The 27,006-nt window shown below is 43.0% G+C and overlaps 2 protein-coding genes across 8 annotated transcripts in view; one reads left to right on the forward strand and one right to left on the reverse strand.

The window, feature by feature from the left end:
• Window positions 1-7,772: 7,772 nt before the first annotated feature.
• LOC124183446 overlaps window positions 7,773-27,006 on the reverse strand; it is a 114,060-nt gene continuing 94,826 nt past the window's right edge. For both annotated transcript variants that reach the window (XR_006870981.1, XM_046571944.1), the window contains 3 exons: window positions 8,792-8,996; window positions 8,503-8,697; window positions 7,773-8,346 (listed from right to left, as the gene is read on the reverse strand). Coding sequence is in view for 1 of the 2 variants with exons in the window: in XM_046571944.1 (XP_046427900.1) it covers window positions 8,979-8,996 (18 nt within the window). In the remaining variant the exon portion in view is untranslated. The remainder of the gene's footprint in view (window positions 8,347-8,502; window positions 8,698-8,791; window positions 8,997-27,006) is intronic.
• The window catches only part of LOC124183431 (leucine-rich repeat-containing protein 15-like), a 117,996-nt gene continuing 116,480 nt past the window's right edge, over window positions 25,491-27,006 (forward strand). For 5 of the 6 annotated variants that reach the window (XR_006870978.1, XM_046571919.1, XM_046571917.1 and 2 more), the window contains exon 1: window positions 25,491-25,941. The gene's annotated coding sequence lies outside the window, so the exon portion shown is untranslated. Of the gene's footprint in view, window positions 25,942-26,916; window positions 26,964-27,006 lie in introns of those variants that run through there. The other variant, XM_046571921.1, reaches the window with a different exon arrangement.

A 27,006-nucleotide genomic window follows, 5' to 3' on the forward strand; every position in this document is an offset into this window, starting at 1 on the left:
AAAATTTTTCGTCTTAGAATCGATTTGTATGACCCTTTTCCGACCAATTGGACCCTCAGGAACTCAGAAAACGCAGCTGAAAGAGCGTGGGACCAACAGGAGAGTAATTACGAAGGAAAAAGCACCTGCTGAAAAATGTCGAAATCACAGGTTCTCGTTTTTTGGCAGTAACTTTTGATCCGTTGATCGCAGCCTATTGGAACTGCGCCCAATCGATTTCTCTCGCAAAATTACGTCCGAATAGTGCCAGAAAGAATTTATTCCAGCACTTTTCAAAATCGCGAAAATTTTTGCCAAAAATACAAAGGGGTTAACCTTCCTTTTTTTTTGACCGAAAAATTTTTCGTCTCAGAATCGATTTGTATGACCCTTTTCCGACCAATTGGACCCTCAGGAACTCAGAAAACGCAGCGGAAAGAGCGTGGGACCAACAGGAGCGAAATTACGAAGGAAAAAGCACCTGCTGAAAAATGTCGAAATCACAGGTTCTCGTTTTTTGGCAGTAACTTTTGATCCGTTGATCGCAGCCTATTGGAACTGCGCCTAATCGATTTCTCTCGCAAAATTACGTCCGAATAGTGCGAGAAAGAATTTATTCCAGCACTTTTCAAAATCGCGAAAATTTTCGCCAAAAATACAAAGGGGTTAACCTTCCTTTTTTTTTGACCGAAAAATTTTTCGTCGCAGAATCGATTTGTATGACCCTTTTCCGACCAATTGGACCCTCAGGAACTCAGAAAACACAGCGGAAAGAGCGTGGGACCAACAGGAGCGAAATTACGAAGGAAAAAGCACCTGCTGAAAAATGTCAAAATCACAGGTTCTCGTTTTTTGGCAGTAACTTTTGATCCGTTGATCGCAGCCTATTGGAACTGCGCCCAATCGATTTCTCTCGCAAAATTACGTCCGAATAGTGCCAGAAAGAATTTATTCCAGCACTTTTCAAAATCGCGAAAATTTTCGCCAAAAATACAAAGGGGTTAACCTTCCTTTTTTTTTGACCGAAAAATTTTTCGTCTCAGAATCGATTTGTATGACCCTTTTCCGACCAATTGGACCCTCAGGAACTCAGAAAACGCAGCGGAAAGAGCGTGGGACCAACAAGAGCGAAATTACGAAGGAAAAAGCACCTGCTGAAAAATGTCGAAATCACAGGTTCTCGTTTTTTGGCAGTAACTTTTGATCCGTTGATCGCAGCCTATTGGAACTGCGCCCAATCGATTTCTCTCGCAAAATTACGTCCGAATAGTGCCAGAAAGAATTTATTCCAGCACTTTTCAAAATCGCGAAAATTTTCGCCAAAAATACAAAGGGGTTAACCTTCCTTTTTTTTTGACCGAAAAATTTTTCGTCTCAGAATCGATTTGTATGACCCTTTTCCGACCAATTGGACCCTCTGGAACTCAGAAAACGCAGCGGAAAGAGCGTGGGACCAACAGGAGAGTAATTACGAAGGAAAAAGCACCTGCTGAAAAATGTCGAAATCACAGGTTCTCGTTTTTTGGCAGTAACTTTTGATCCGTTGATCGCAGCCTATTGGAACTGCGCCCAATCGATTTCTCTCGCAAAATTACGTCCGAATAGTGCCAGAAAGAATTTATTCCAGCACTTTTCAAAATCGCGAAAATTTTCGCCAAAAATACAAAGGGGTTAACCTTCCTTTTTTTTTGACCGAAAAATTTTTCGTCTTAGAATCGATTTGTATGACCCTGTTCCGACCAATTGGACCCTCAGGAACTCAGAAAATGCAGCTGAAAGAGCGTGGGACCAACAGGAGAGTAATTACGAAGGAAAAAGCACCTGCTGAAAAATGTCGAAATCACAGGTTCTCGTTTTTTGGCAGTACCTTTTGATCCGTTGATCGCAGCCTATTGGAACTGCGCCCAATCGATTTCTCTCGCAAAATTACGTCCGAATAGTGCCAGAAAGAATTTATTCCAGCACTTTTCAAAATCGCGAAAATTTTCGCCAAAAATACAAAGGGGTTAACCTTCCTTTTTTTTTGACCGAAAAATTTTTCGTCTTAGAATCGATTTGTATGACCCTTTTCCGACCAATTGGACCCTCAGGAACTCAGAAAACGCAGCGGAAAGAGCGTGGGACCAACAGGAGCGAAATTACGAAGGAAAAAGCACCTGCTGAAAAATGTCGAAATCACAGGTTCTCGTTTTTTGGCAGTAACTTTTGATCCGTTGATCGCAGCCTATTGGAACTGCGCCCAATCGATTTCTCTCGCAAAATTACGTCCGAATAGTGCCAGAAAGAATTTATTCCAGCACTTTTCACAATCGCGAAAATTTTCGCCAAAAATACAAAGGGGTTAACCTTCCTTTTTTTTTGACCGAAAAATTTTTCGTCGCAGAATCGATTTGTATGACCCTTTTCCGACCAATTGGACCCTCAGGAACTCAGAAAACGCAGCGGAAAGAGCGTGGGACCAACAGGAGCGAAATTACGAAGGAAAAAGCACCTGCTGAAAAATGTCGAAATCACAGGTTCTCGTTTTTTGGCAGTAACTTTTGATCCGTTGATCGCAGCCTATTCGAACTGCGCCCAATCGATTTCTCTCGCAAAATTACGTCCGAATAGTGCCAGAAAGAATTTATTCCAGCACTTTTCAAAATCGCGAAAATTTTCGCCAAAAATACAAAGGGGTTAATCTTCCTTTTTTTTTGACCGAAAAATTTTTCGTCTTAGAATCGATTTGTATGACCCTTTTCCGACCAATTGGACCCTCAGGAACTCAGAAAACGCAGCGGAAAGAGCGTGGGACCAACAGGAGCGAAATTACGAAGAAAAAAGCACCTGCTGAAAAATGTCGAAATCACAGGTTCTCGTTTTTTGGCAGTAACTTTTGATCCGTTGATCGCAGCCTATTGGAACTGCGCCCAATCGATTTCTCTCGCAAAATTACGTCCGAATAGTGCCAGAAAGAATTTATTCCAGCACTTTTCAAAATCGCGAAAATTTTCGCCAAAAATACAGAGGGGTTAACCTTCCTTTTTTTTTGACCGAAAAATTTTTCGTCTCAGAATCGATTTGTATGACCCTTTTCCGACCAATTGGACCCTCAGGAACTCAGAAAACGCAGCGGAAAGAGCGTGGGACCAACAAGAGCGAAATTACGAAGGAAAAAGCACCCGCTGAAAAATGTCGAAATCACAGGTTCTCGTTTTTTGGCAGTAACTTTTGATCCGTTGATCGCAGCCTATTGGAACTGCGCCCAATCGATTTCTCTCGCAAAATTACGTCCGAATAGTGCCAGAAAGAATTTATTCCAGCTCTTTTCAAAATCGCGAAAATTTTCGCCAAAAATACAAAGGGGTTAACCTTCCTTTTTTTTTGACCGAAAAATTTTTCGTCTCAGAATCGATTTGTATGACCCTTTTCCGACCAATTGGACCCTCAGGAACTCAGAAAACGCAGCGGAAAGAGCGTGGGACCAACAGGAGCGAAATTACGAAGGAAAAAGCACCTGCTGAAAAATGTCGAAATCACAGGTTCTCGTTTTTTGGCAGTAACTTTTGATCCGTTGATCGCAGCCTATTGGAACTGCGCCCAATCGATTTCTCTCGCAAAATTACGTCCGAATAGTGCCAGAAAGAATTTATTCCAGCACTTTTCAAAATCGCGAAAATTTTCGCCAAAAATACAAAGGGGTTAACCTTCCTTTTTTTTTGACCGAAAAATTTTTCGTTTTAGAATCGATTTGTATGACCCTTTTCCGACCAATTGGACCCTCAGGAACTCAGAAAACGCAGCGGAAAGAGCGTGGGACCAACAGGAGCGAAATTACGAAGGAAAAAGCACCTGCTGAAAAATGTCGAAATCACAGGTTCTCGTTTTTTGGCAGTAACTTTTGATCCGTTGATCGCAGCCTATTGGAACTGCGCCTAATCGATTTCTCTCGCAAAATTACGTCCGAATAGTGCCAGAAAGAATTTATTCCAGCACTTTTCAAAATCGCGAAAATTTTCGCCAAAAATACAAAGGGGTTAACCTTCCTTTTTTTTTGACCGAAAAATTTTTCGTCGCAGAATCGATTTGTATGACCCTTTTTCGACCAATTGGACCCTCAGGAACTCAGAAAACGCAGCGGAAAGAGCGTGGGACCAACAAGAGCGAAATTACGAAGGAAAAAGCACCTGCTGAAAAATGTCGAAATCACAGGTTCTCGTTTTTTGGCAGTAACTTTTGATCCGTTGATCGCAGCCTATTGGAACTGCGCCCAATCGATTTCTCTCGCAAAATTACGTCCGAATAGTGCCAGAAAGAATTTATTCCAGCACTTTTCAAAATCGCGAAAATTTTCGCCAAAAATACAAAGGGGTTAACCTTCCTTTTTTTTTGACCGAAAAATTTTTCGTCTCAGAATCGATTTGTATGACCCTTTTCCGACCAATTGGACCCTCAGGAACTCAGAAAACACAGCGGAAAGAGCGTGGGACCAACAGGAGCGAAATTACGAAGGAAAAAGCACCTGCTGAAAAATGTCAAAATCACAGGTTCTCGTTTTTTGGCAGTAACTTTTGATCCGTTGATCGCAGCCTATTGGAACTGCGCCCAATCGATTTCTCTCGCAAAATTACGTCCGAATAGTGCCAGAAAGAATTTATTCCAGCACTTTTCAAAATCGCGAAAATTTTCGCCAAAAATACAAAGGGGTTAACCTTCCGTTTTTTTTGACCGAAAAATTTTTCGTCTCAGAATCGATTTGTATGACCCTTTTCCGACCAATTGGACCCTCTGGAACTCAGAAAACGCAGCGGAAAGAGCGTGGGACCAACAGGAGAGTAATTACGAAGGAAAAAGCACCTGCTGAAAAATGTCGAAATCACAGGTTCTCGTTTTTTGGCAGTAACTTTTGATCCGTTGATCGCAGCCTATTGGAACTGCGCCCAATCGATTTCTCTCGCAAAATTACGTCCGAATAGTGCCAGAAAGAATTTATTCCAGCACTTTTCAAAATCGCGAAAATTTTCGCCAAAAATACAAAGGGGTTAACCTTCCTGTTTTTTTGACCGAAAAATTTTTCGTCTTAGAATCGATTTGTATGACCCTGTTCCGACCAATTGGACCCTCAGGAACTCAGAAAATGCAGCTGAAAGAGCGTGGGACCAACAGGAGAGTAATTACGAAGGAAAAAGCACCTGCTGAAAAATGTCGAAATCACAGGTTCTCGTTTTTTGGCAGTACCTTTTGATCCGTTGATCGCAGCCTATTGGAACTGCGCTCAATCGATTTCTCTCGCAAAATTACGTCCGAATAGTGCCAGAAAGAATTTATTCCAGCACTTTTCAAAATCGCGAAAATTTTCGCCAAAAATACAAAGGGGTTAACCTTCCTTTTTTTTTGACCGAAAAATTTTTCGTCTTAGAATCGATTTGTATGACCCTTTTCCGACCAATTGGACCCTCAGGAACTCAGAAAACGCAGCGGAAAGAGCGTGGGACCAACAGGAGCGAAATTACGAAGGAAAAAGCACCTGCTGAAAAATGTCGAAATCACAGGTTCTCGTTTTTTGGCAGTAACTTTTGATCCGTTGATCGCAGCCTATTGGAACTGCGCCCAATCGATTTCTCTCGCAAAATTACGTCCGAATAGTGCCAGAAAGAATTTATTCCAGCACTTTTCAAAATCGCGAAAATTTTCGCCAAAAATACAAAGGGGTTAACCTTCCTTTTTTTTTGACCGAAAAATTTTTCGTCGCAGAATCGATTTGTATGACCCTTTTCCGACCAATTGGACCCTCAGGAACTCAGAAAACGCAGCGGAAAGAGCGTGGGACCAACAGGAGCGAAATTACGAAGGAAAAAGCACCTGCTGAAAAATGTCGAAATCACAGGTTCTCGTTTTTTGGCAGTAACTTTTGATCCGTTGATCGCAGCCTATTGGAACTGCGCCCAATCGATTTCTCTCGCAAAATTACGTCCGAATAGTGCCAGAAAGAATTTATTCCAGCACTTTTCAAAATCGCGAAAATTTTCGCCAAAAATACAAAGGGGTTAACCTTCCTTTTTTTTTGACCGAAAAATTTTTCGTCTTAGAATCGATTTGTATGACCCTTTTCCGACCAATTGGACCCTCAGGAACTCAGAAAACGCAGCGGAAAGAGCGTGGGACCAACAGGAGAGAAATTACGAAGGAAAAAGCACCTGCTGAAAAATGTCGAAATCACAGGTTCTCGTTTTTTGGCAGTACCTTTTGATCCGTTGATCGCAGCCTATTGGAACTGCGCCCAATCGATTTCTCTCGCAAAATTACGTCCGAATAGTGCCAGAAAGAATTTATTCCAGCACTTTTCAAAATCGCGAAAATTTTCGCCAAAAATACAAAGGGGTTAACCTTCCTTTTTTTTTGACCGAAAAATTTTTCGTCTTAGAATCGATTTGTATGACCCTTTTCCGACCAATTGGACCCTCAGGAACTCAGAAAACGCAGCGGAAAGAGCGTGGGACCAACAGGAGCGAAATTACGAAGGAAAAAGCACCTGCTGAAAAATGTCGAAATCACAGGTTCTCGTTTTTTGGCAGTAACTTTTGATCCGTTGATCGCAGCCTATTGGAACTGCGCCCAATCGATTTCTCTCGCAAAATCACGGCCGAATAGTGCCAGAAAGAATTTATTCCAGCACTTTTCAAAATCGCGAAAATTTTCGCCAAAAATACAAAGGGGTTAACCTTCCTTTTCTTTTGACCGAAAAATTTTTCGTTGTAGAATCGATTTGTATGACCCTTTTCGACCAATTGGACCCTCAGGAACTCAGAAAACGCAGCGGAAAGAGCGTGAGACCAACAGGAGAGAAATTACGAAGGAAAAAGCACCTGCTGAAAAATGTCGAAATCACAGGTTCTCGTTTTTTGGCAGTAACTTTTGATCCGTTGATCGCAGCCTATTGGAACTGCGCCCAATCGATTTCTCTCGCAAGACTACGTCCGAATAGTGCCAGAAAGAATTTATTCCAGCACTTTTCAAAATCGCGAAAATTTTCGCCAAAAATACAAAGGGGTTAACCTTCCTTTTTTTTTGACCGCAAAATTTTTCGTCTTAGAATCGATTTGTATGACCCTTTTCCGACCAATTGGACCCTCAGGAACTCAGAAAACGCAGCGGAAAGAGCGTGGGACCAACAGGAGAGAAATTACGAAGGAAAAAGCACCTGCTGAAAAATGTCGAAATCACAGGTTCTCGTTTTTTGGCAGTAACTTTTGATCCGTTGATCGCAGCCTATTGGAACTGCGCCCAATCGATTTCTCTCGCAAAATTACGTCTGAATAGTGCCAGAAAGAATTTATTCCAGCACTTTTCAAAATCGCGAAAATTTTCGCCAAAAATACAAAGGGGTCAACCTTCCTTTTTTTTTGACCGAAAAATTTTTCGTCTTAGAATTGATTTGTATGACCCTTTTCCGACCAATTGGACCCTCAGGAACTCAGAAAACGCAGCGGAAAGAGCGTGGGACCAACAGCAGAACAGTTACGAAGAATGTGTACGGTTTTTTCGGCTGTAACCCCTGACTCCTTGATTGTAGCGTATTCGGACTGCACGGAGTTTAATAATTTTTTCTAGCAAAATCACGTACCCACATTGTTCATGAAATTGATTTTAGTACCGTAACATATTCACGAAATCTCTGATCCAAAAATCCGAAGACTTTGTTGCCAGAAGCCATTGCCTCACATCCTACCGAAGTTTTGTCTCCGTCGTCTTATTCTATCACCAGGAATTCTCAAATGATAGTCTCAACATATATGAGCCAACAGCCGAAGGAATACGTGAAAATTAATTTATTTTATTGTTCAATACCAGGTACATTAATTACTTATGATACAATACCATACACATACATTGTAATCTGCAGAGGTGTATTGCACCTGATTGCTGACCGCAAGTCAAATTGTGCTTACAAACATTAGCAATAACCATTATATTCAACATTCATTCATTGTCCACAGTATAATGTAAATTATATTTTTTTTCTATTCACAGTTGTCAGATTGTTTACGTGATTCTTCATTATCTTTTCACATCTATTCTTATTCAACAGTCTAATAAGCCCCTGTCAGAGTACTATACACTGATACTTGAACACTTGTCTTAGAATTATAGCATATTAAATAAAATGATAATGAACCCAAACTGGAACGTTGTTGCTATGGAGCAGTGATTTTCTTTTTCCATCTCTCTTAAAACCTGGTTCAAATTTCTCGTCTTCCGGCGATAGTTTTCGTTTCGTTGTTTGCAGCATATCAAGACCATGCGCCACGGATTCCTGTGGCGAAATGATGTCGACTTTGTGTTCGAATGAATCAAACTCAGCATTCATCAAAATTTGCCAAAAATGAACTGAAAAAATCCAAAGGGGTTAGCCTTGCTTTCTGATGGTTTTCGAACCCAACAACTTGTTCTCTCAGAATCGGACTGTACGACTCTTCTGAGAGTAATCGGACATTCAGGAATACGAAAATAGTTGTCAATATCACATTATCTGCTAATACTCACATTAACCCGTGCAATCCTTTCAGCAGTTCTGAAATTCCACCCAAATTCTGAAGCCTCAGTATCGAGAACTTCTGCACACGAGACATCACTGATGGTGTACATTTTTCACTCCAGTTTCATGCAAGTCATATTTGGACAAGGCAGATTCATTTTTGTTGGAAAAATTCATCCAAGTGTGTGGGTCGTTTCAGAAATCTGAAATTTAAAATGCATGTATCATCGTATTGCTTTATAGTATGGTTGAACTACAGTTTTGTTTTGGTTAATCAGGATAGGAAAGTCCAATCACTTTGGTATATTACACGATGTATCCTCGCTCATGCTGACGTACGCAGTCTGTCTCTGTGTAATTGGGTACCAACGCATTCCTTGAATCTTTTACAATTCCCAGACTATCCGTGTATCACCTCGGATGAGGTCAAGTTATGTGGCTCCTTGAAGTTTCTCTTCAAAGTTCTCGGACTTAGTATCAGAAGTCAAGCCTCTTGTCCGCTCTGAAAAGAAAAATCATCAGCTTATTCTAATTGTACCTAAGAAATTCCTTCACATTACCAAAACATATAAAGATTTCCATGACAATAAGACTGTGTGCGTTTGATCATTTTCCTCAGGTTAAGCCAGCTTCAATCCTATTTCGATCTTCAAACGTATGTAAACCAAATGCAGTCTCAGATCTTTCACTGTGATTGTTAACTGTTAGCCCTCGATCTAAAAGTAATGAAGATCAATTTTCCTGTGTTGCGACACAGCTGTGAAAAGAGTTGTGAACCGAAACGAAAAAATCAGGAGAGGATAAAAAGAGCTCTTAATTTTACTATTCTTTTCGGATTGAGGATCTAAAACCCATGTCAAATTTGCAACGGTAATCACTGTGGTAGATCGTATTCCTTATGATTAATTTTGTCTTGTGGTACGTTACGTTTTCACTCATACATAATAATGTATATATATCCTCAAAATCCCCCCCCGCCCCCCACCCCCCTCTTATCCAATCTTATGCAGAGTGAAACAGCGAGGTTACATTAACTTGAATCGTATGAATTATACATGCGACAGAAAGGAGAACGGGGAAAGGGGTGAAGAGACGAGGAGACGAGGAGTCGGGAGTGAGTCGATTCGGCCGTACAACATTGCACTTACAGACCGGCTACAGCACATTCTCTACACAATTTATTTCCAGCGTCGATTTAGCAGTCGTAAATTGAAGTGATGTAAAGTTACGGCTAATGTGATAAGTACTCGAAAACTTTTAAAACGACGAGTCGACTGTCGATCAGGAGGCCAAGGAGACTGCAGGATGTAGCTGACTTTGGCAAAGAAAATTCTCGGCGTATCTCCGACTCAAGGCTCTGAAAACACCATAAAAGCTCCGAATCATAGGTATAAAAGTCGGTGTACCATCTAAATAGAAAGATTATTACCGCCATTCCTTTCGCTGCACCGATTTTGAATTTCGAATTAGGGGAGTCGATGTGGTCGACATTATCATTTACGTCCCTCTTACTACAATCGCTAAGGGTACACAAACGTGGGTTATTATATCACCGACGTGAATACACGTGCGTAGTTATAGACCTGAGTAAATGTAGCATACGACAGTAAGTAGAGGTACTCTGACGTTCATATCGGGTTTATGAATGGAGATTACCGCTTCGAGATTGGGAAGAGAGGGCATAATTACCATGGGTCGCAGGCGCAAAGTGCAGCCTGGTACTATACGCACGATACAATCTATGCATCCGCGAAAATAATCCATGCAATTCTCTGAGCAAGATTAAGTAATTTTCGGTATAGTGAATATACATGCATGCGTTACGTACGTCAAAAGGTTTAAGAAATTTGGAGATGTAGGTGGATACATACTATATGATAGTAGTTTGAAAAGTGTCGAGTTTTATTATTTCATTAGCTATATATCCGCGTAATTTACCCGTTGAATTTTCTCTGGTAAGTAATTTTATTAAATTCTCCTTCGCCCGGAAATTGCGCGAGCTACTCGATCATTACGTTAATTCTAAGTTTCATCGCACCGCGATAACGCTGGTTAAGAATAAGGGTGCATAGATTAAACGTGCGCAGGATGCGGAATAAAACGGCGAATCGAAGGTGACGGAGGAAGTAGGGAAAAAAAGGAAAAGAGACAGCCGACGGAAATAAATATGACGCGGTGGAAAAACGGTAAACGGTATGAAAGGATAGAGGGTGGGGTGAAAAAGCCAAACGAACAAGATTGCCAATTGAATTCTAAAGGCGAACGCGGAGAGGCACTTTCCATCAATTTGCACTCGGTCGCCAGGAAAATGGCTTTGTTTGTTAGTAGGGTCTCTCAGAGAGTCGATATTACTTCGCATCTAACGAGTGTCTCTTCGGCAGAAAAGAGGCGGAGTCGGCCCAGCTTTCGAGGATTCACCATCAGCACATACCACGTGCTTTCAATTTCATCTGCTTCGTCGCATTTTCCTCGTAGCAGGCTTACTCGGCATGCACGTTTTCGCACCATCAATTATTCACATCAAAGACGAAAAGCAACTCATACCGTACATTTCTCTCTCACGTTATAACGCTGCTCGTTATGCCTAACGCCAGCTCTGCAACGTTGAGCTCGAAACTTCAAATAACAAGTCTATATATGTATAGTTTTACCCATATCACCCAAAGTTTTTGGTACTGGAAAATCCCTGAAAATTTGGTAATACGAGCAGCTCATAACGCGAACCAACTGTAAACTAAATAAGAAAATTATTTCCGTACCCCGTTCGTTGCATAACTCTCAACTCTGACGTCACAGGCTCGTTGTCTTCCCCAGGAAGCTGAGATACTACTCGTCTTATGTAACCGCCCTGTGCATGTAGTAGAGCGGAGATAACTTCACATTGTACTGTTGTCAGTGCAGGTGTTCTCGAGTACCTTGTTTATCAGTTTTCGCTGACTAGGATGTTGTTTTTTCAACCCGAAGTGCACTCCTACAGGCTGGGCGAGAAGCACGCATCATTGTCATGGGACGGTGGGTGACGAATATCAGGTGTAGTAATAGGAAACATGTTTCGCAAAAGGTGATGACAATCTATCCGAATGATGATGAAACACGTGTAACGCGATCGAGATCAGAAAAAAGCGATAGCGTATTCCGTCGGGAAATTTTGTTTACGCGTAACGGCCGGATTACAAATGTATCGGATAAAAAATTCAAGGCCATAGAAGTGATGACTACGGTTGAGCTAATGCCGGTTTTACGTGTCGTATACTTGAATTTTAAAGCACTTCACGCCTACCAAAGTTTATACACACCCGCAAAACCCACGAACTGAAGGGACAGACACTCAAGAATGCTTCTCCGAGGACACTTGAAACTCACAAGTCTAACATAATTAAACAACTACGCCGTCTGATGATTCACGAGTCCATTTCGACTCGACTACGCACTGGTATAACTGAGGGTTTGAAGAACGATTTTCTCAGAATGGAAATTCTGTCGACGGATCATATCGATAAAGCACATGTTTTTCCACTCGCAAATTACGCACGTTTCGATTGCAACGTTGATAGAACAAAGCGTGAAATGGTTGCGCTTTATATATTGGTATCCAACAGCTTTGTTGGACACGTCGTAGATCCGTTGGTAGTCACAGTGAACTATGCACACAGAGTAATAACGGCAGAATTGGTAAATCGAACCCTGCAGCCTAAGGCAACTCCGAGAATTGGACGAAACGTTTATCCCGCATAACGTGCACGTATGTAGTTCCACGTATGTCTGCAATGTCGTGACTAGAATTACCAAGACCAAGGAACTGATAGACCTTGCCAAAAAATAGACCTTTGAACAATAAGTAGAAATGACAGTTCACATGAATGTTCGATCCTGCTGTTCCTAAGCGCTGTCCTGTAATTACATTAGTTTTACAACTCGTGACAACCATGGGTTTCTCGGTTGTCCGCAGTGTGAAGGGGGTTGACTCGAGGCTGCAGAGAATAGGGGCCGAATGGGGTTTACGGATCTTAGGAGCTTATGGGCGCATAAAAGATCCATAAACCGCAGAGGACCGTTCACGAATTAGACAGATCGTTGAAATTGATTGCTGAGAGGAAGGAAGCGCTCCGATCCACTGAGTCAGCAGGATCTCAGGCCTGTCCAAAACTACCTAATCAAGCTCAAGCGGTGAGTCGTGGGCGCGTGATGGAGACGTTAGCAAAATTGCCGGCGAATAAATCTACGCGCTGTAAGGAAGAGAAGAGAGAAATCAAATTGTCCGTGTAGCCCAAGCTGAGCGAGTAAACAACTGTGAGTATAATCACTTAATTTCTACTCAATTAGCAGTAAGAGGTCTTTAGGAGGTACCCTTACTCAGCAGCGCCCAAGATGAGCCCACTGTTAATTTCCGCCTCGCTTAACCAAAACTCGGTCGCAAAACAGAGGAATCGAAAAACTCGCAGAAAGGGAAAAGAGAGATAGAACACAAAGCGACATACTTATCAAAGCCATCGTTCCAAAGCTACGATACACCCACTCGCACGATGCCTCAGCGTTGAGAATGGAGTAGCGCACTCGTTAGCGTGATTGCATTCCTTCTTGAGGAGTGTGACGGAGGTTTATAGAGGCGGAAAGAATTGCCTTGGTTTTCCGTGTGCAACCCGGAGCTCCGCTGTTCGTCGGAATTGACATAAAGCTGAATATTTCGAACCTTTTGAGAGCGGCCTCTATGTACCTCGGCTGATCCTGCCTTTGCCCGTTACTCTCCAGCAAACGGGAATACGAATGTATTTCATTACTTCGTAGACTACTGCTTATCCTCAAACGTACAAGGTACGTCTTAGTGGTGGGTATAAATTCGGCGGGAGAGAGACGAAGGTTCGAGAGAATGAGATTTTCCAAACAAAAGACTCGATACGAACCCGCGCTCAATCGAAAGCCTACATCCACTAAACGGGATACCTTGTAACTATTGTACGTGAAGCTAATTTCGGCTTATTCGCGAGGTCTGTAAGGAATTAACTTAAACATAAACTAACATCGTTTCGGTAAATCGCATCGATTGTAGTCGGAGGCCCTCGGCATGACTGCAGGATGTATACACCCGAAAGTGAATCTATGAGGGATGATGACAATCCTCGACGCCGTGGCGCCACGCGTGTGGTAATTGCGGAGTAGTTGATGGACCAACTTATCGGGTTTACAGACCGTGCACGACTCTTGACCTAGTTAGCCGGTGACAATTAAACACGTTAAAGACTTCCGGGTTCGCGGTTACAGTGTTCTCCCAACTAGCACCCGCACGTTGGATCAATATTTACCTTGAACTTGCAGCTGCACTAATTCCTCGAGTTCGACTAAAACACATAAACTTATAACGAGGAGCCCGCAGCGACTCGGGCTGAAGGCATTAGGAGGTTTTAAGACCTAACCGGAGTGACGGAAAGCCAAGGTGACTTTTTTATCACCCCTTGGGGCGATGACATCGGGAATGTGAATGGTACGGTTTTTAAACGGCCGAAGACTTTTCCTCTCAAACACAGTAATTATCGACGGAGAAGAGGGGAAACCTTCGGGCTGCATCGTTCTCCGTGAGATAGTGTAATACAACCCGTCTTCAAGGTTCTCGACAAATTCGTGAAATAAAAAATGAACCGACGCTGCTGTATAAAGTCAGGATAAAAAGCCAAATGAAATGTACACACCGAGCAGGGAGCTGGTAATTACGGGCGTGTGGTTTCAGCTGGAACTTTTGAGGTTTTTGCCAGAGCCATTAAGGGTCGGGTTCAAATCCTGAAAGAAATAGTCTTCGTGTCTCTACCGATCTTTTATTTTTATTTTTTCGTATCCCCGTCCACAGTGGCCACCTTGATCAACGAGAAGACAGGGATGTCGAAAACCGACCCGTGCACGAATGATCGGTCATCTTTGCAATGACAGAAAGGTACGTTATACTTGACGAAGAGAGACAAAAGGAGGTTGGGAGTGTGAAATCGATGAGTATGAAAAATTGAAACATACAATCTCCAGCTAGGTGCGACTGATGCCAGATATCAGTCCGGCATGATTAAGAGCTGCGATCCGATTGGATCCGCAGACTGATTACGCCCGGTGGGCATAACGCGACGTTCGGAAAGCCTTGAGGATCGAGGCGACGGCGGTTCTGTCAATCAATAAGGAATTAGAACGGGTCAGGCAGTGACTAATTGTCCGGCGACTCCCCTGTTTGTTAATGCATCCAAGTCAGGCCTGCACCCCGTTTGATCCCCGTGTATTAGCACACTCGAGCAAGCTCCCTCTCCTCCCCTTTCCCGTCTCTCCACTCCTCTCCTCTCCTCTCCTCTCCTCTCCACCGCTTTTATTCACCAGGTTCCCTCCACTCCAGATCTCGTGTTCCTTCCTTCTTCGAAGAGCGGGCGTATACACGTCGTATCCGCCCGCACGTACATGCATGCCCGTGCCTTCGTGCTCGCATCTCTCAACTGCAGCGGGAAGAGTAGCTCTAACCACACTTCAGAAGAGGGTAACTCTGTACCTCGAATCTCCGCATCCGCGTGCTTAATGAAAGCTTTGAGCTCGCTCGGTGAATTCCCGTTACGAGAACGCGATGATTTTCACTCCCTGAAATGATTTTCAACAGACTTTCTACAATCGAGCTCGATGTTGGCAGAATCACGATTGATCTTACAGTATCAAACCCCAATACGAAAGTCGTGTTTTCCATAGATCTTTTTTCTACTTACCCGATTCACGACTTGATCGTACGGCGCCAAGCTCGAATCCCTTTCTACTCGGCACAGCGGCAGTTCTCGGAGCAGTGGCTCTAGTCACTTCGCGAAGTGCCCTCGAGCCCTGATAACCCTTATCGCAGGGCCAGCGAGGGACCAGCTCGTGCCCTCGTCGGTACTCCCCACAGAACTGAGCCCTTCATCCTCTAGGCTGGAGGCTCAAGCCCTCCGTGCCCGCTACCCTCCACCCGTCACCCTTCACCCTTTAGTTTCACCCGGTGGCATCAGCAAGCGAACGAGCAAAGGAGCGAGCGAGTGAAATCATTCGGGGTAAGTGGACACGCACCGGTACCTACTCGTGGGATGAGAAAGAGGGGCACCGAGGCTAAACACCCCCGAGAAAAGGATTGACTGGCTCGACTCTTCACTTCACCCCACTTACCCGGCTGCACTTGTTCTACAGGGATGAAAACAAAGGTCTTCCGTCTGCACAACGACGCGACGTACACGAGGCGCGGGCGATCTCAAAGAACAAAGCGTCGAGAAAGAGTCGTAATTTCTTCGTTAAGCCAGAGTGGTCACGGGCTGCTCGAAAGGGTCACAAAGAACGGGAAAAAATATCTGAACAGCGGACTGCGGAAGCCGCCTCAGTGTCCGTGTCACCGAGTCAAAGCCTGCACGGGGAAGAAAGGTTTGAAAATCTCAATTTATCTTCGCTGGCTCGTTGCCGCCGAGCGGGTTTTTGCCTCCGTCCACAAACGCAGGTAATACCTCGGAGGACATTGATGCAATTCACCGTTACCTTCAGGTTCCGATGGCATGCGGGAAGAAGTGGCATCGATCAGTCGCTTTGGCGAGGCGGCGAGTCGAAGCGAGCGAGCTTGCAGCGAAATGAAACCGTCGGTTGGAGTTCTTCTTTCTCGCCACATCGCTGAGGCAGCTCCATGTTGTTATAAACATAAAAGCTTGCACCCCACTCGAATGGCACGCCCGTTTCTCGCTAAACATGACTGGCAGCGTTATACGTAAACCGAGAGCCGACGCGCTGCAAAGTAGGCAGAGAGTTGAGGAGAGAATGAGAACTCGCCGAGATGTGGGCGTAGGGATCAGAGAATTGCCATCTGCAATTTACATGAGAGCATGCACAGGAGTTGCTCGAGGCATGCAAGCACACACCCCCATCCATAACCCGGGGTCTCGGGTCTAAACTTGGCTGCGAGAAACAAGCCGAGTGCAGTATTTTTGGAAGGACAAAAGAAGCTCGTGCGTCATATCTCTGGTTCGGAATTCAGTTGTCGCGGATAAAAATGTGCCTTTAACGGAAACGCGTCGTCGGTTCTCCGAGATAATTACCCTTCGATCCGGACAGCCGAGACGATGGCTTCCTGGTTTCCGGTACCCAGAGACCAGCTCGTAGTTTCGCTACCCCGAAGATCAGACTCTACGTTATCCGGTCCAAGAGCTCGGCAGTATTGTGCAAAGGCCCGTTAATTCACAAGACCCGTTACGGTGAACCGCAGGTGCAGGGAACGACGTTTAATGCTCATAGAATACATCCCTCCCCCGGGTACACCCAACACGGACAAACGCCGATGCACGTACAGAGCTGGGCGCGAAAGTTATTCATACGACCACTGTAAAGCCAAAGGAAGGTAGTGTAGGAGTAAAATTACGTGCTTGGAGAAGATGAGCACTGACAAGGAAGGTATCCCAGGTCGATCTCACCGATTTGATTTCTTTTAGAATATGTTATAGTAGACTGAAAATTAAACGAAACGTATTTTTTTAATTCTATTATTGGCATGTGAATGGGTGATTTGGCAGTTTCTTTGTTTATTTATTTTTTTTTTTTTATTGAGAAAATTACATATCTCATTGGCCGTTATGAGAAAACTTTTCCAGTTGGATTGATCAAAACATATTATGTTCATGTGAGTGAAATCGCTAAATCGCCCCTTGACATGCCTTACTTTGGATGATGGTTTCACCCTCTTAAAGTGTTTAATGGCACATAAGAAAAAAAAAATACGCGTCGCTTAGTTCTTGGGCTACTAAGGCATATCGCAAAAGCAATAAAATTGGAAAGATCGACGTGGGATGCCTTCCTTGTGAGTCCGGTGAAACCGCTTGCCGATGATTAGATTCTTCAAGTTGGAGTGAAATTCACGAATCAAGGGAGAGCCTGAACTGTCGAATGAACCGATGAGTATGTAGAACCAGATGCGCGAGGGGTTAAAGAGAATCGGAAGTTGAGGGCATCGCTGATTTCAGCTCCGGAGGCAAATGTTCCCCGGTTTACTTGAGGCCTTGTACGCTTGTACCTTGGCCGTGGGATTTACCTGCTTTGTTAGCCGTTTCGTATAGTTGAGTAGCCGGATGTAATAAAGCACGACCCGTCAACCGCGCTACAGGAAGATAGATATAAACGGCATTAGGTTCTCCGGTGCAGCACCGCGCCCATATCACCAGACCCGCGTAGACGCGAGAATATAAAGAATAATAAATTGGCCGTCGTGTTAAAGTTTAATGTTTTTCAAACGCTCAACAGCCCCGGATCCTCGGCCATCCACAAACACACAGGCGTGCCCGCAAGTTCCGATACACCGGATACCTTTTAACGCCGCATAATAAGATAACTTGGAATGGAACGAAGAGAAGGAGGAAGAATAAGAGGAAGACTACAAAATCCCGATGTGCACGCACACGAACCGCGAGACATAATTAGAAAGAGAGAAAACAGAAACACAGCTTAAGCTCGAAACTCTTCATTCACCGTTCGTTCCAGCAGCCGTGAAACGAGTATAACGCGCGAACAGCTTCCAGTCTGATTTGACCTGAGAGCGTTGATCTAGAAGCGGTACATTCAACCTCTCTGCTCGTAGGAAATGTCGTAGAGTGAACGAAGAGGAGTGGAGGATCAGGGCCGAGTCAGAGGACACGGAGGGGAACCGGGAGGCAGAGACATCGTTAGGAATGAAACGCGTTCAGACACTGTGACAGCCTATCCACCTACCACCTACATGCATGTCTACAAACCCGAGCTTCGTCCATGATCGACACTCTGTCAGAGCCGCGGAGCAAAAGCCGTGAGGATCTCTAGAGCCTGATCAAGACACAATAAACGAAATTTAGGATAGGACGAGTTCTTCGGCTCAAGGTCAAAGGTTCTCAGGGCGAAAGAGAAATTCTTTCGGAGTGCTCGACTCGGGTCATTCCGATCACACGGAAGCAGACCGATTCGTGACACCGGTGGACCAACAGCCGTCTGTTTCTTGTTCTTGCTACGCTTCGGCCTTGAATGAGGCGTTGTATTCACGTATACCGTCGCGGTGGATACGTACAGCCGAGGGTAACATTAGCGGTATCGCTCCCCCCGCATCTGTAGGTTTCCGAGGGTAGGAAGGAGGGATCCTGTAGCCAGCCATCTAACTGCGAATCAAAGTGTCAAATGCACCCCGGTGGAATCAAGCCGACTTTAGAAGGCTCTCTCCCCAACCGAGACGACGGGCTTTATTGTCGAACCAGATCCAGTGGTGGATTTTTACACGCGGTATACACGACGTACCAGAAACACGTGTTTTGGAATTCGGGTGTAGAATCGTTGGGAAATTGGTTTTGAAAAAAATTCACGAAGATAAAAGCAAAAGGTCGTGACAGTTAACTTTTTGTCTGTAAACGCTTTACAGATTAGTAATACGGATAAAAAATTAAGACTAACAAAGTTATGCAGTGAGGTTATCAATTTTCTGAACGCCGATTATCCAAATCGTCGATTATCAGAATGAAAGGAATAACGATAATAATTTTTGGTGATTACGCCCTTATGCAATTACCGTGGTAGATTATGTTTTCAATTTTCATCGGGACCAAAAGGTCGTATTTATCAGCACATACGACCTTTTGCTTTTAATTAAGCTGTTATTCCATTTCAACGTTTCTGACCATATCTTCAACAGCAAGAGATTGTAAAACGGCGCTTAAATCACGGCATTACGGCTATCAGACACGCGATATTTTTCTAGGAATCCGGAAACAGTCGCACGATGTCTGGCTAACTGCTGAAAAATTTGAAAATTCGGACTATAGTTTTACCTACACACAAGCAAGCCTGGATTTTGTGGGTAATTAGCCGTCTTGAAACTTGACATTTTTACTCCGGGAAAAGAAATTTTCATCAACTTTCAACAGCAGCGTCTGAATTTTTGCAAATTTCTATCTTGTACCGCTTACCGTGCATCCAAGGAAAGACATTCTCAAATTGCTCACCTGCCGCCTGATTGACGGTGGAAAAAATGATACCCCAGCGATGAGCATTAATCACGTGATTGTCAGTGCTGCAGCTGTGATGTATATGCGTACGTAAGCTCGTTCGACTCTACGGAATATTATATAAGATATTCGCTCTGCCACGTTGTCAGAATTTTGTTTTATTATCGCGGATGATCGAGAGGGTGAGATGAAAGTTTTATCTTGCCGTAAAAGTAGGTATATGGATACGTCGGATGTAAGGTTCGCCAAAGTTTTATGAAGGAAATTGAGGATAATAATCCGTTCACAAAGAACCCGGTGTCTTTTCATCCTTAACATCGTACACCTTCGTTAATTTCATTTTCCAAATACATTTCAGGGGGGTTAAAATATGCGCAACAACGCAGTAATTACTGTCGTCATTATTATTATCATGATTGATATAGTCCCTAGGCAATAACGGTCATTGTTTTGAAGAAACGTTTTTTAATTATCGAAGCTCAGCTACCCCGTTTATTATATTCTACGTGTAGTGAATTAATCAAGCACCGTAAATATCCGGCAGCCTTTCCGTGGATTAAAGAAAATCCAAAAAGGTAAAATTTCTAAGTAAAAAGACTAAAAAGGAGGGCTGGTTTCAATTACGGCTATTACTTCGGTAACAAATCGTTCCATTACATCCAACCGTTACCAACAATCGCCGTGCTTTATGCTTTATACTCGACTATAAGCGTTCGGCTTGCAATAATTTTGTTTTTCACCTGCTCCTTTGATTAGAAATGTTCAATTGGTCGGCTCTTGTTTTTCCTTCAATTTCAAAAACTGATACATCCACAAGTCGATACGTATATTTCACATCGTGGATACACGGAGCGTGGGAGGAGCTACGCACCGAGTCCACTTACGCAATAAATCGTTATTCATCCAAGGCATGAATTATGGCGAAGGCAGGGGCGGATAATGCCCTTTGGGTATACCCCGAAGCTCCGAGGCCCGAGGATCATCCGCGTCTGCTTTGCCCTCTCCTCGCCTTCGAGTCTAGCTCTCGGTTGAGCTCGAACCGAGTCTCGGACGTGTTCATTACGCCAAAACATGCCGCGTGACTTGTCGGATCTTTTAATGACACCATTAAAATCGTGAGTACCATTCAACTGGCCCGAATAAATTTCGTCCCCTTCCCCACAGATAAGAGCGTACCTACCCTGGAAAAACACACCGCCGTATGTTTAAGCATTGATTGAAATCTAGGTCGCGGCGATGTGACGCAAGTCGCGTTAGTATTTATCCACAAGTTTTAATATATCTGCGATATCGACCACACTCTATCAATTTTCGTTCGATTTTACAAATCTTGATAAACGACTTTCCGGCGAAAATGCAAACCGACGGTAAATCCTCGTTCTGTACTCACTTTCGTGAAAGATTAAAACGTTCATTGAACAATAATATTGATTCAACACGGAACGAGTTCTTTTGCCTAGAAAATTTTAGTTTTACCTAATCAGTGCAGAAGGTGGCTCGAGAGGATAATTAAGACGCGAGAAGAGAGGGTTGGTTGTGAGATGTATTCTTTGGCAAGATTTTAATGAGTATAGGAACCGAGGTAACAGAGATGAAAGATATGTGTGTATACACTCACCGCAAGAACGAATTAAGAGTATTTGGTGGCGGGTAGAATTTTTTGACTCTCTTTTCTCCCGCGGTATTCTATAATAAGTACCTACACAGGTATATCAAAGTACCTGAGCTACACTCACGAAAAGTAATTTCTCTTACGATTCAGTCCGTAAGGAGTGTGCAAACGTATGTCGATTTTTTCCGTCTACGTCATTTTTTCTCTTTCGCTTAGGCATTGGAAATACTGGGAGCTGTAAGATTGCAGTGCCTACATCGCTTTTAATTCAAAGTTCAAGTATATATTAATTCCAGTCCCTTTTGTATCCAGGTCCAGACAGAAATGAAATTTAAAAAAAAGTTCTTCACGCGTGATTCTCTACCGCGCGAAAAGTAAGCCTGAAAATTGCTACGAGTGGTAACAAGTTTCTGTGAATAATTCAGGACTTTAAATGAAAGCAAATTTATGAAGAAACCTTTGAATAAAATCAAAATTTTTTCCTGAGCCTATAAATATGTGAGATACGTGATGAAAATTTTGAACCACGTCAAATTGAGCGTAGAAGTGATTGAAGATTGAGTAACGTGGAGCTGGAAACGTTGACCTAACTTCTAGCGAACGAAGGTGCAAAATGACGAGAGATTGTGCGAAAGAGGGAGGAGTTTGTACGGTGAGGTAGGTTCAACCCCTGGAGAAACTTGCCGCAGAAGTGTGACAGGACACGATCAGGGTTTGGCCCTGGATTTCGAGGGTGACGCTTAGGGTAAGAGAAAAGGAGAGAGAGAAAAAGTAAGAGAGAGGAAGAGGGCGAGAGTGTTTAGGGTCGTAGACACTAGGGTCGGAGTATTGTCACGGTGATTTATATCTCGAGGTTACCGATTTGACAGCTGAAACCTCTAATTTGTTCGCATTCTTGTACCACGAATTCAGCGTTTCTTCCATTTCCTTTATCTCTCCCTATCCCTCTTTGCCGCTCGATCTCCACCTTATCCCCCCGTCACTTATCAGCTCCCCTGCATCCCCTTTTTCCCCCCTTCTTCTTCTGCCGGCTTATTTTATGGTTAGACTGTGTTAACCAGCCCTCGAAAGAGGAAAGCAAAAGCCCAGAATCCGCACAAACGTAGCACCTTAGGAATATTATTGATGAAGGGTCTCGGTCTGCAGAGTTCAAAAAACGAGGGAGAATCAAGGCTGATGACACGGGAATATATATAGGCGATCGATTTGACGACTCATCGTCAAGGATAAAAATGGAATAAAAATACAGTATTTTTGGTTTCGTTCTAAGCAAAATAAATCGGTCTGCACTATGGATCAAAACGTGGATGCAGATTACTCTACCACCGACACTTACCGACATCTGACTTAGACTCAAACCCTTTGCTAGATTCCTGCTACCGATACCTACCGACATCTGACTTACACTCAAACCCTTTGCCGCTGACCCATTTCAAAAATACTTGAAGGTTGGTCTTCAATCAAATCCGCACCTGACTGAATTTTCACAATTTGCTATGTTAAATCCATTCCGAGCTAATATTTGTTTCCCAAATATAATTCACATCTGAAACACTATCAGTTACGTCTAATTTCTGAACAATATTCTAGAATCCATTGATGTACCTTTTCAAATTTCTCAACGCGATATGAATATCCGGAAAAGATTGTGTCAAGCTTTCTTTGCAGCGGTAACGCAGATGTGCATATGTAGCGTGAATAAAGGAAGAACAAAGCAAGAAGAAGAAGGAGAAGCCGTTTGCTCGTCGTTCAGCGAGCCATTTAGCAATTGTCTCGAATCATCTTCCCCCTCGGCGGACAAGAGGCCAATAAGTCAGTCGTCTTTGTGATCATCCAACTAGCTCAACAGCCTCGGTAAATTCGTACACATCTCTCAATATCCGAGCAGCGATGTTCGGAACGAGCGTTTAACCGTCCCTGCACTGCAGCGAATTGGCAATTACTGTGTGAGGTATGAAGATCTAAGAGAAGGAGAAAAATGAATTGAAAAAAAAGTGGCAGTCAGATACAGTCATGTTTGACACTGATTAAAATTCCCCGGCGATGTAACGCGATCCAGGAAACGGATGATTCGAGTTGACGTCTGTCTGCGTGAACCGTTCGCCGTTTCTCGCATCGTTTTACCTGAGGATGTAGAGGTCCAGGTACACACGTATAAAACCTGGCTAGTCGAGCGTCTGCTCGCCTATATCTCGCATCTTCATCTTCTCCAGCCTCATTCACTTTTTCCTATAGCCTTACATTTTTTGCGAATGATAATAAATGATCCACTCGCTGGATCTCCTGATACCGCTGTGAATTCAGCGGTTGGGCTTACGTTTCTTGTCTTTCTTTCAATTTCGATAAGCTCTGGAGAATTTTCGTCTACCCAAAATGGGAAACCATCGAAGTGAAGCGAATGGCTCTGCCCGAACGTTGGTGAAAATAAAAAGGCGATGTTCTCCTTTGCATTTTTTCAGATTTACTTTTTATCAGAAACCACCGCTACGCTAATATGCACGATGGAAAACTACACGTACCGCATACAGTTTCCTGATAAAATTCTTTCACCGTGAACCATAACATTATCCTCGAACCTGAAGCCATTCTGAATAAAATTCATCGTCCCGATTTGAGCGACGGCAAACGCTCTGAAAAATTAACCTTCTTGGTATAAATTGAGAGGAATCCAGTCAGAAAGAACGCAGCAATTTCCTTGATGCGTAGCGGGTCATACTCTACATTAAACTTTGTAAGGAGGAGATATAGGGGCGCTGGCCTGGCAATGCCCTGCATGCATCTGCGATAACGGAGTTGACGGTAATTTGCGCAGACTATTTTGCCGAGAGTGCAATAAACCCGGGTCGAAAGACTATGGACGATATTTCTGCCTAATGAGCTCAAGTCGTCATTATGGCACGTCTAATCGCTTCTGACTTAGCGCATCATAAACTTATCGGTATGTAGGTACCTACCTGTAAAGCACAGAGCGCTGCAGCGAAACGAAGTGCATTATGGAACATTAAACTTCTACCGAAGAAGGTAGAAGGGCAAAAGAATAATGCTGGCAATAATGATCGCCATTTTTCTCTGCTTAATTTCACTCGCACTACACCGATTTATTACATGCGAGCTGAGATTGACGATGCACCATTTTGTACATTACGAGCTAGACGATGAATGCAGTTTTGTTTAGAATTACGTAAGCCGTTCGGAAAAAAATACATTATTTCGACACGAGACTGTCGAAAAATTAATCCATTTCAAGCGAGAATTTTTTTAATCATATTTTCGTTGATTTCGACACGAAAATTTAATTTCGACTTTCTGGTCTGGCTGCCGATGAGCCAGATGAAGTCACATCGTGTATCGCAATATACCTTATTTTAAACCATTACACAACGTGTTAATTATCAACGTTGATGCTGCAGGTTGTATTAAACGACTTGCAAAGCATCGTTTATTGGTTAATTTTGACTATCGAGTATCTGATACTTTTTTTATCGTTCCAATTTACTAATCATCGTTGAAACTTCTTGCTTGGTGCGCAAATTCCGCCACATATGCATATTCATACGCGTGAAACGTGCGTGCATTCTCATTCGTACGGCGTATCTTTCACGTACGCATGACGCAAGTCCAGCTCATCGCTATTTTGGCACCAATCGAATCGATTCGAATCTCGTTGGGTTCGCAAAAAACAGCCGCGCTTATGCGGGTTGACAATTGTAAATGTTCCAAAAATATTACGAGTCTGATTAATTATCATTCAAGTTGCAAATTCCGACAATGTGAGCACTGAAATCTGCAAATGTGCCAAAATTTCACAGCACTAAAGTTTTTCGAGTTCTCGTTTCGCGACACTACTCACGAAGTTTGATTATGAAAAAAATCAAGTAATTTAAATCGAGATATTGCGTGGAACTTTTCAAGCCACCATTATAACTTTGGTCTGAAAATATGACCCAGTAAATTAAACTTTCAAAAATTGGTTATAATCTTCGCGATTTTCGATAAATCTCCACTGAATCTGTTCGCACCCGACGCTTCTCTAATGAATTTCCAATACCCCAAAGTCGTTTTAAACTTTCCAGACAAAAAATAGCAATCCTCTCGATGTGTTCTTCGACCGAAATCGAGACGAGTCTTCCAGCGATTCTCACCTTCGCTACCGATAAAAGAAAACTAAAAAATAAGAAAAGTTCTAATAAGAACTTGGAAATGACGTAAATGCAAACGGTGAGTATTTCTTCGACACTTCGACACCTCTCGCGTGGACGATGAACTTGAATCTCGGGCATTGAAGTAAATGTAACAGGTACCCGCGAAGCATGATATAGAAAAAGAGGAACGGTGGGGGCGTCGGAAAGGCGGAGGTGGTCGGTGGTTCGACGTCGCGACGGCTACTCGCCAGTCCCTTTGCGACCGCCGCGTGTTTCGCATCGCGGGTTAAAGCGCCACGACTATCGTATATATACGATACAATCATACATATATGTATAAATAACGATACATACCCACATGTATGATACGCGTAACGCAGTGCAGTGAGAGAAATTTATCCGCGTTGTGTTTTAACAGATGCATACGTGTGTACTTTTGTACATATTTATGAATGTGTGCACGCACACGTGATTCATGCATGTATAATAACGTGCACATTATAAAACTCACGAGAGTTACGCAAGTGCCTGACGTACCGCGGTTCTGTGTTTGCAATTTTAATTTTCCTTGATTCGTTCGCCAAGAAGCCCCGAAGCAGCTGCGCATTGGATTTATTTAATTTGTGTATTTTTATACATATGTATGTGTATTACACGATGTATATATGCGTACGTAATTTGGGATTATCATCACGTCGCTGTCATTACGATTAAGATGTGAGTAGCTGGATGAAACGTTGATAAATTTCACCTCTGTAGTTTCATTACGTTTCCCTTTGTATGAAATACGTGCCATTTTATTTTTACATTTTTCATAAACAGCTGTTATACTGATATTTATTCTAACCCGATTATAGCACCCGATTTAAAATTAAAAAAAAAAAAAAATAGAAATACAAATCACTGCTTAAAAATTATTCCCAGCACACATCTTTGACCTGTTTGAATTTAATTATAAATATAATTTTTCATCCTCGAAAGAAAATTATAGTTTTACAACTATGCTGACAGCAAAGAATTTGCATAGCTAAGGCGCTTTGCAAAGCTGAGGAAGACCAGCGCGAAATTACAAAATTTCAACGCAAACTGTCACGGGGGCTCGTTTCAAAATTAAACGTCCATTTGTTCCCGCATCGGTATAATAAGCAGCTATGTAGGAAGTGATATTAATTCACCGCGGTTGTGTGAACTAAATTATTCGTTTTTATACAAAGAGGCTCGAGTCTCGTAAGACTTACGATGAAAAAAAAAGTAGAGCAAATAATAGAAAAAAGAAAGCGGCGGGGACTTTGAAAAAATTATTATCCAAAAGGGGGTGAAGCTGGGCAAGGCTTATCAAATTTCATTTCCATTGCTAATATTTTCCTTAATATCCGCGTGTCCCGGGTTATACAATTGTGAGTCAGAAAATGGTTTTCTGCCGGCATGCGGCTGTCGTTCAATTATTCCACCCAGAGATCGGTATCTTCAACGGGTTGAATTATACAACAAACGTATATTTATTTATACGTGTATAAGAGTACGAGGACTGGCACTAGGTCCTATAGAACGAGGGAGAAAACGATCTATACGTTTCCACAACGTTCTTAGTAAGCGTAAAATTCGTCCAATTCCACGATATTCGCAAACAGAAAATAAGGAATTTAACAATCGGACGGTGAGAAGAATTAGTAACGATTTACCGCCAGTGTTTTTCACTGATAATTGACTTCTGAACCGTGATCGAGAAGCCTGGAAAGGTAAGAGACAATTAGAGAGATGTTTGATGGATTTTTAATTGGC

Source organism: Neodiprion fabricii, chromosome 5 (genome assembly GCF_021155785.1).
Source record: "Neodiprion fabricii isolate iyNeoFabr1 chromosome 5, iyNeoFabr1.1, whole genome shotgun sequence".
NCBI lineage: Eukaryota > Metazoa > Arthropoda > Insecta > Hymenoptera > Diprionidae > Neodiprion > Neodiprion fabricii.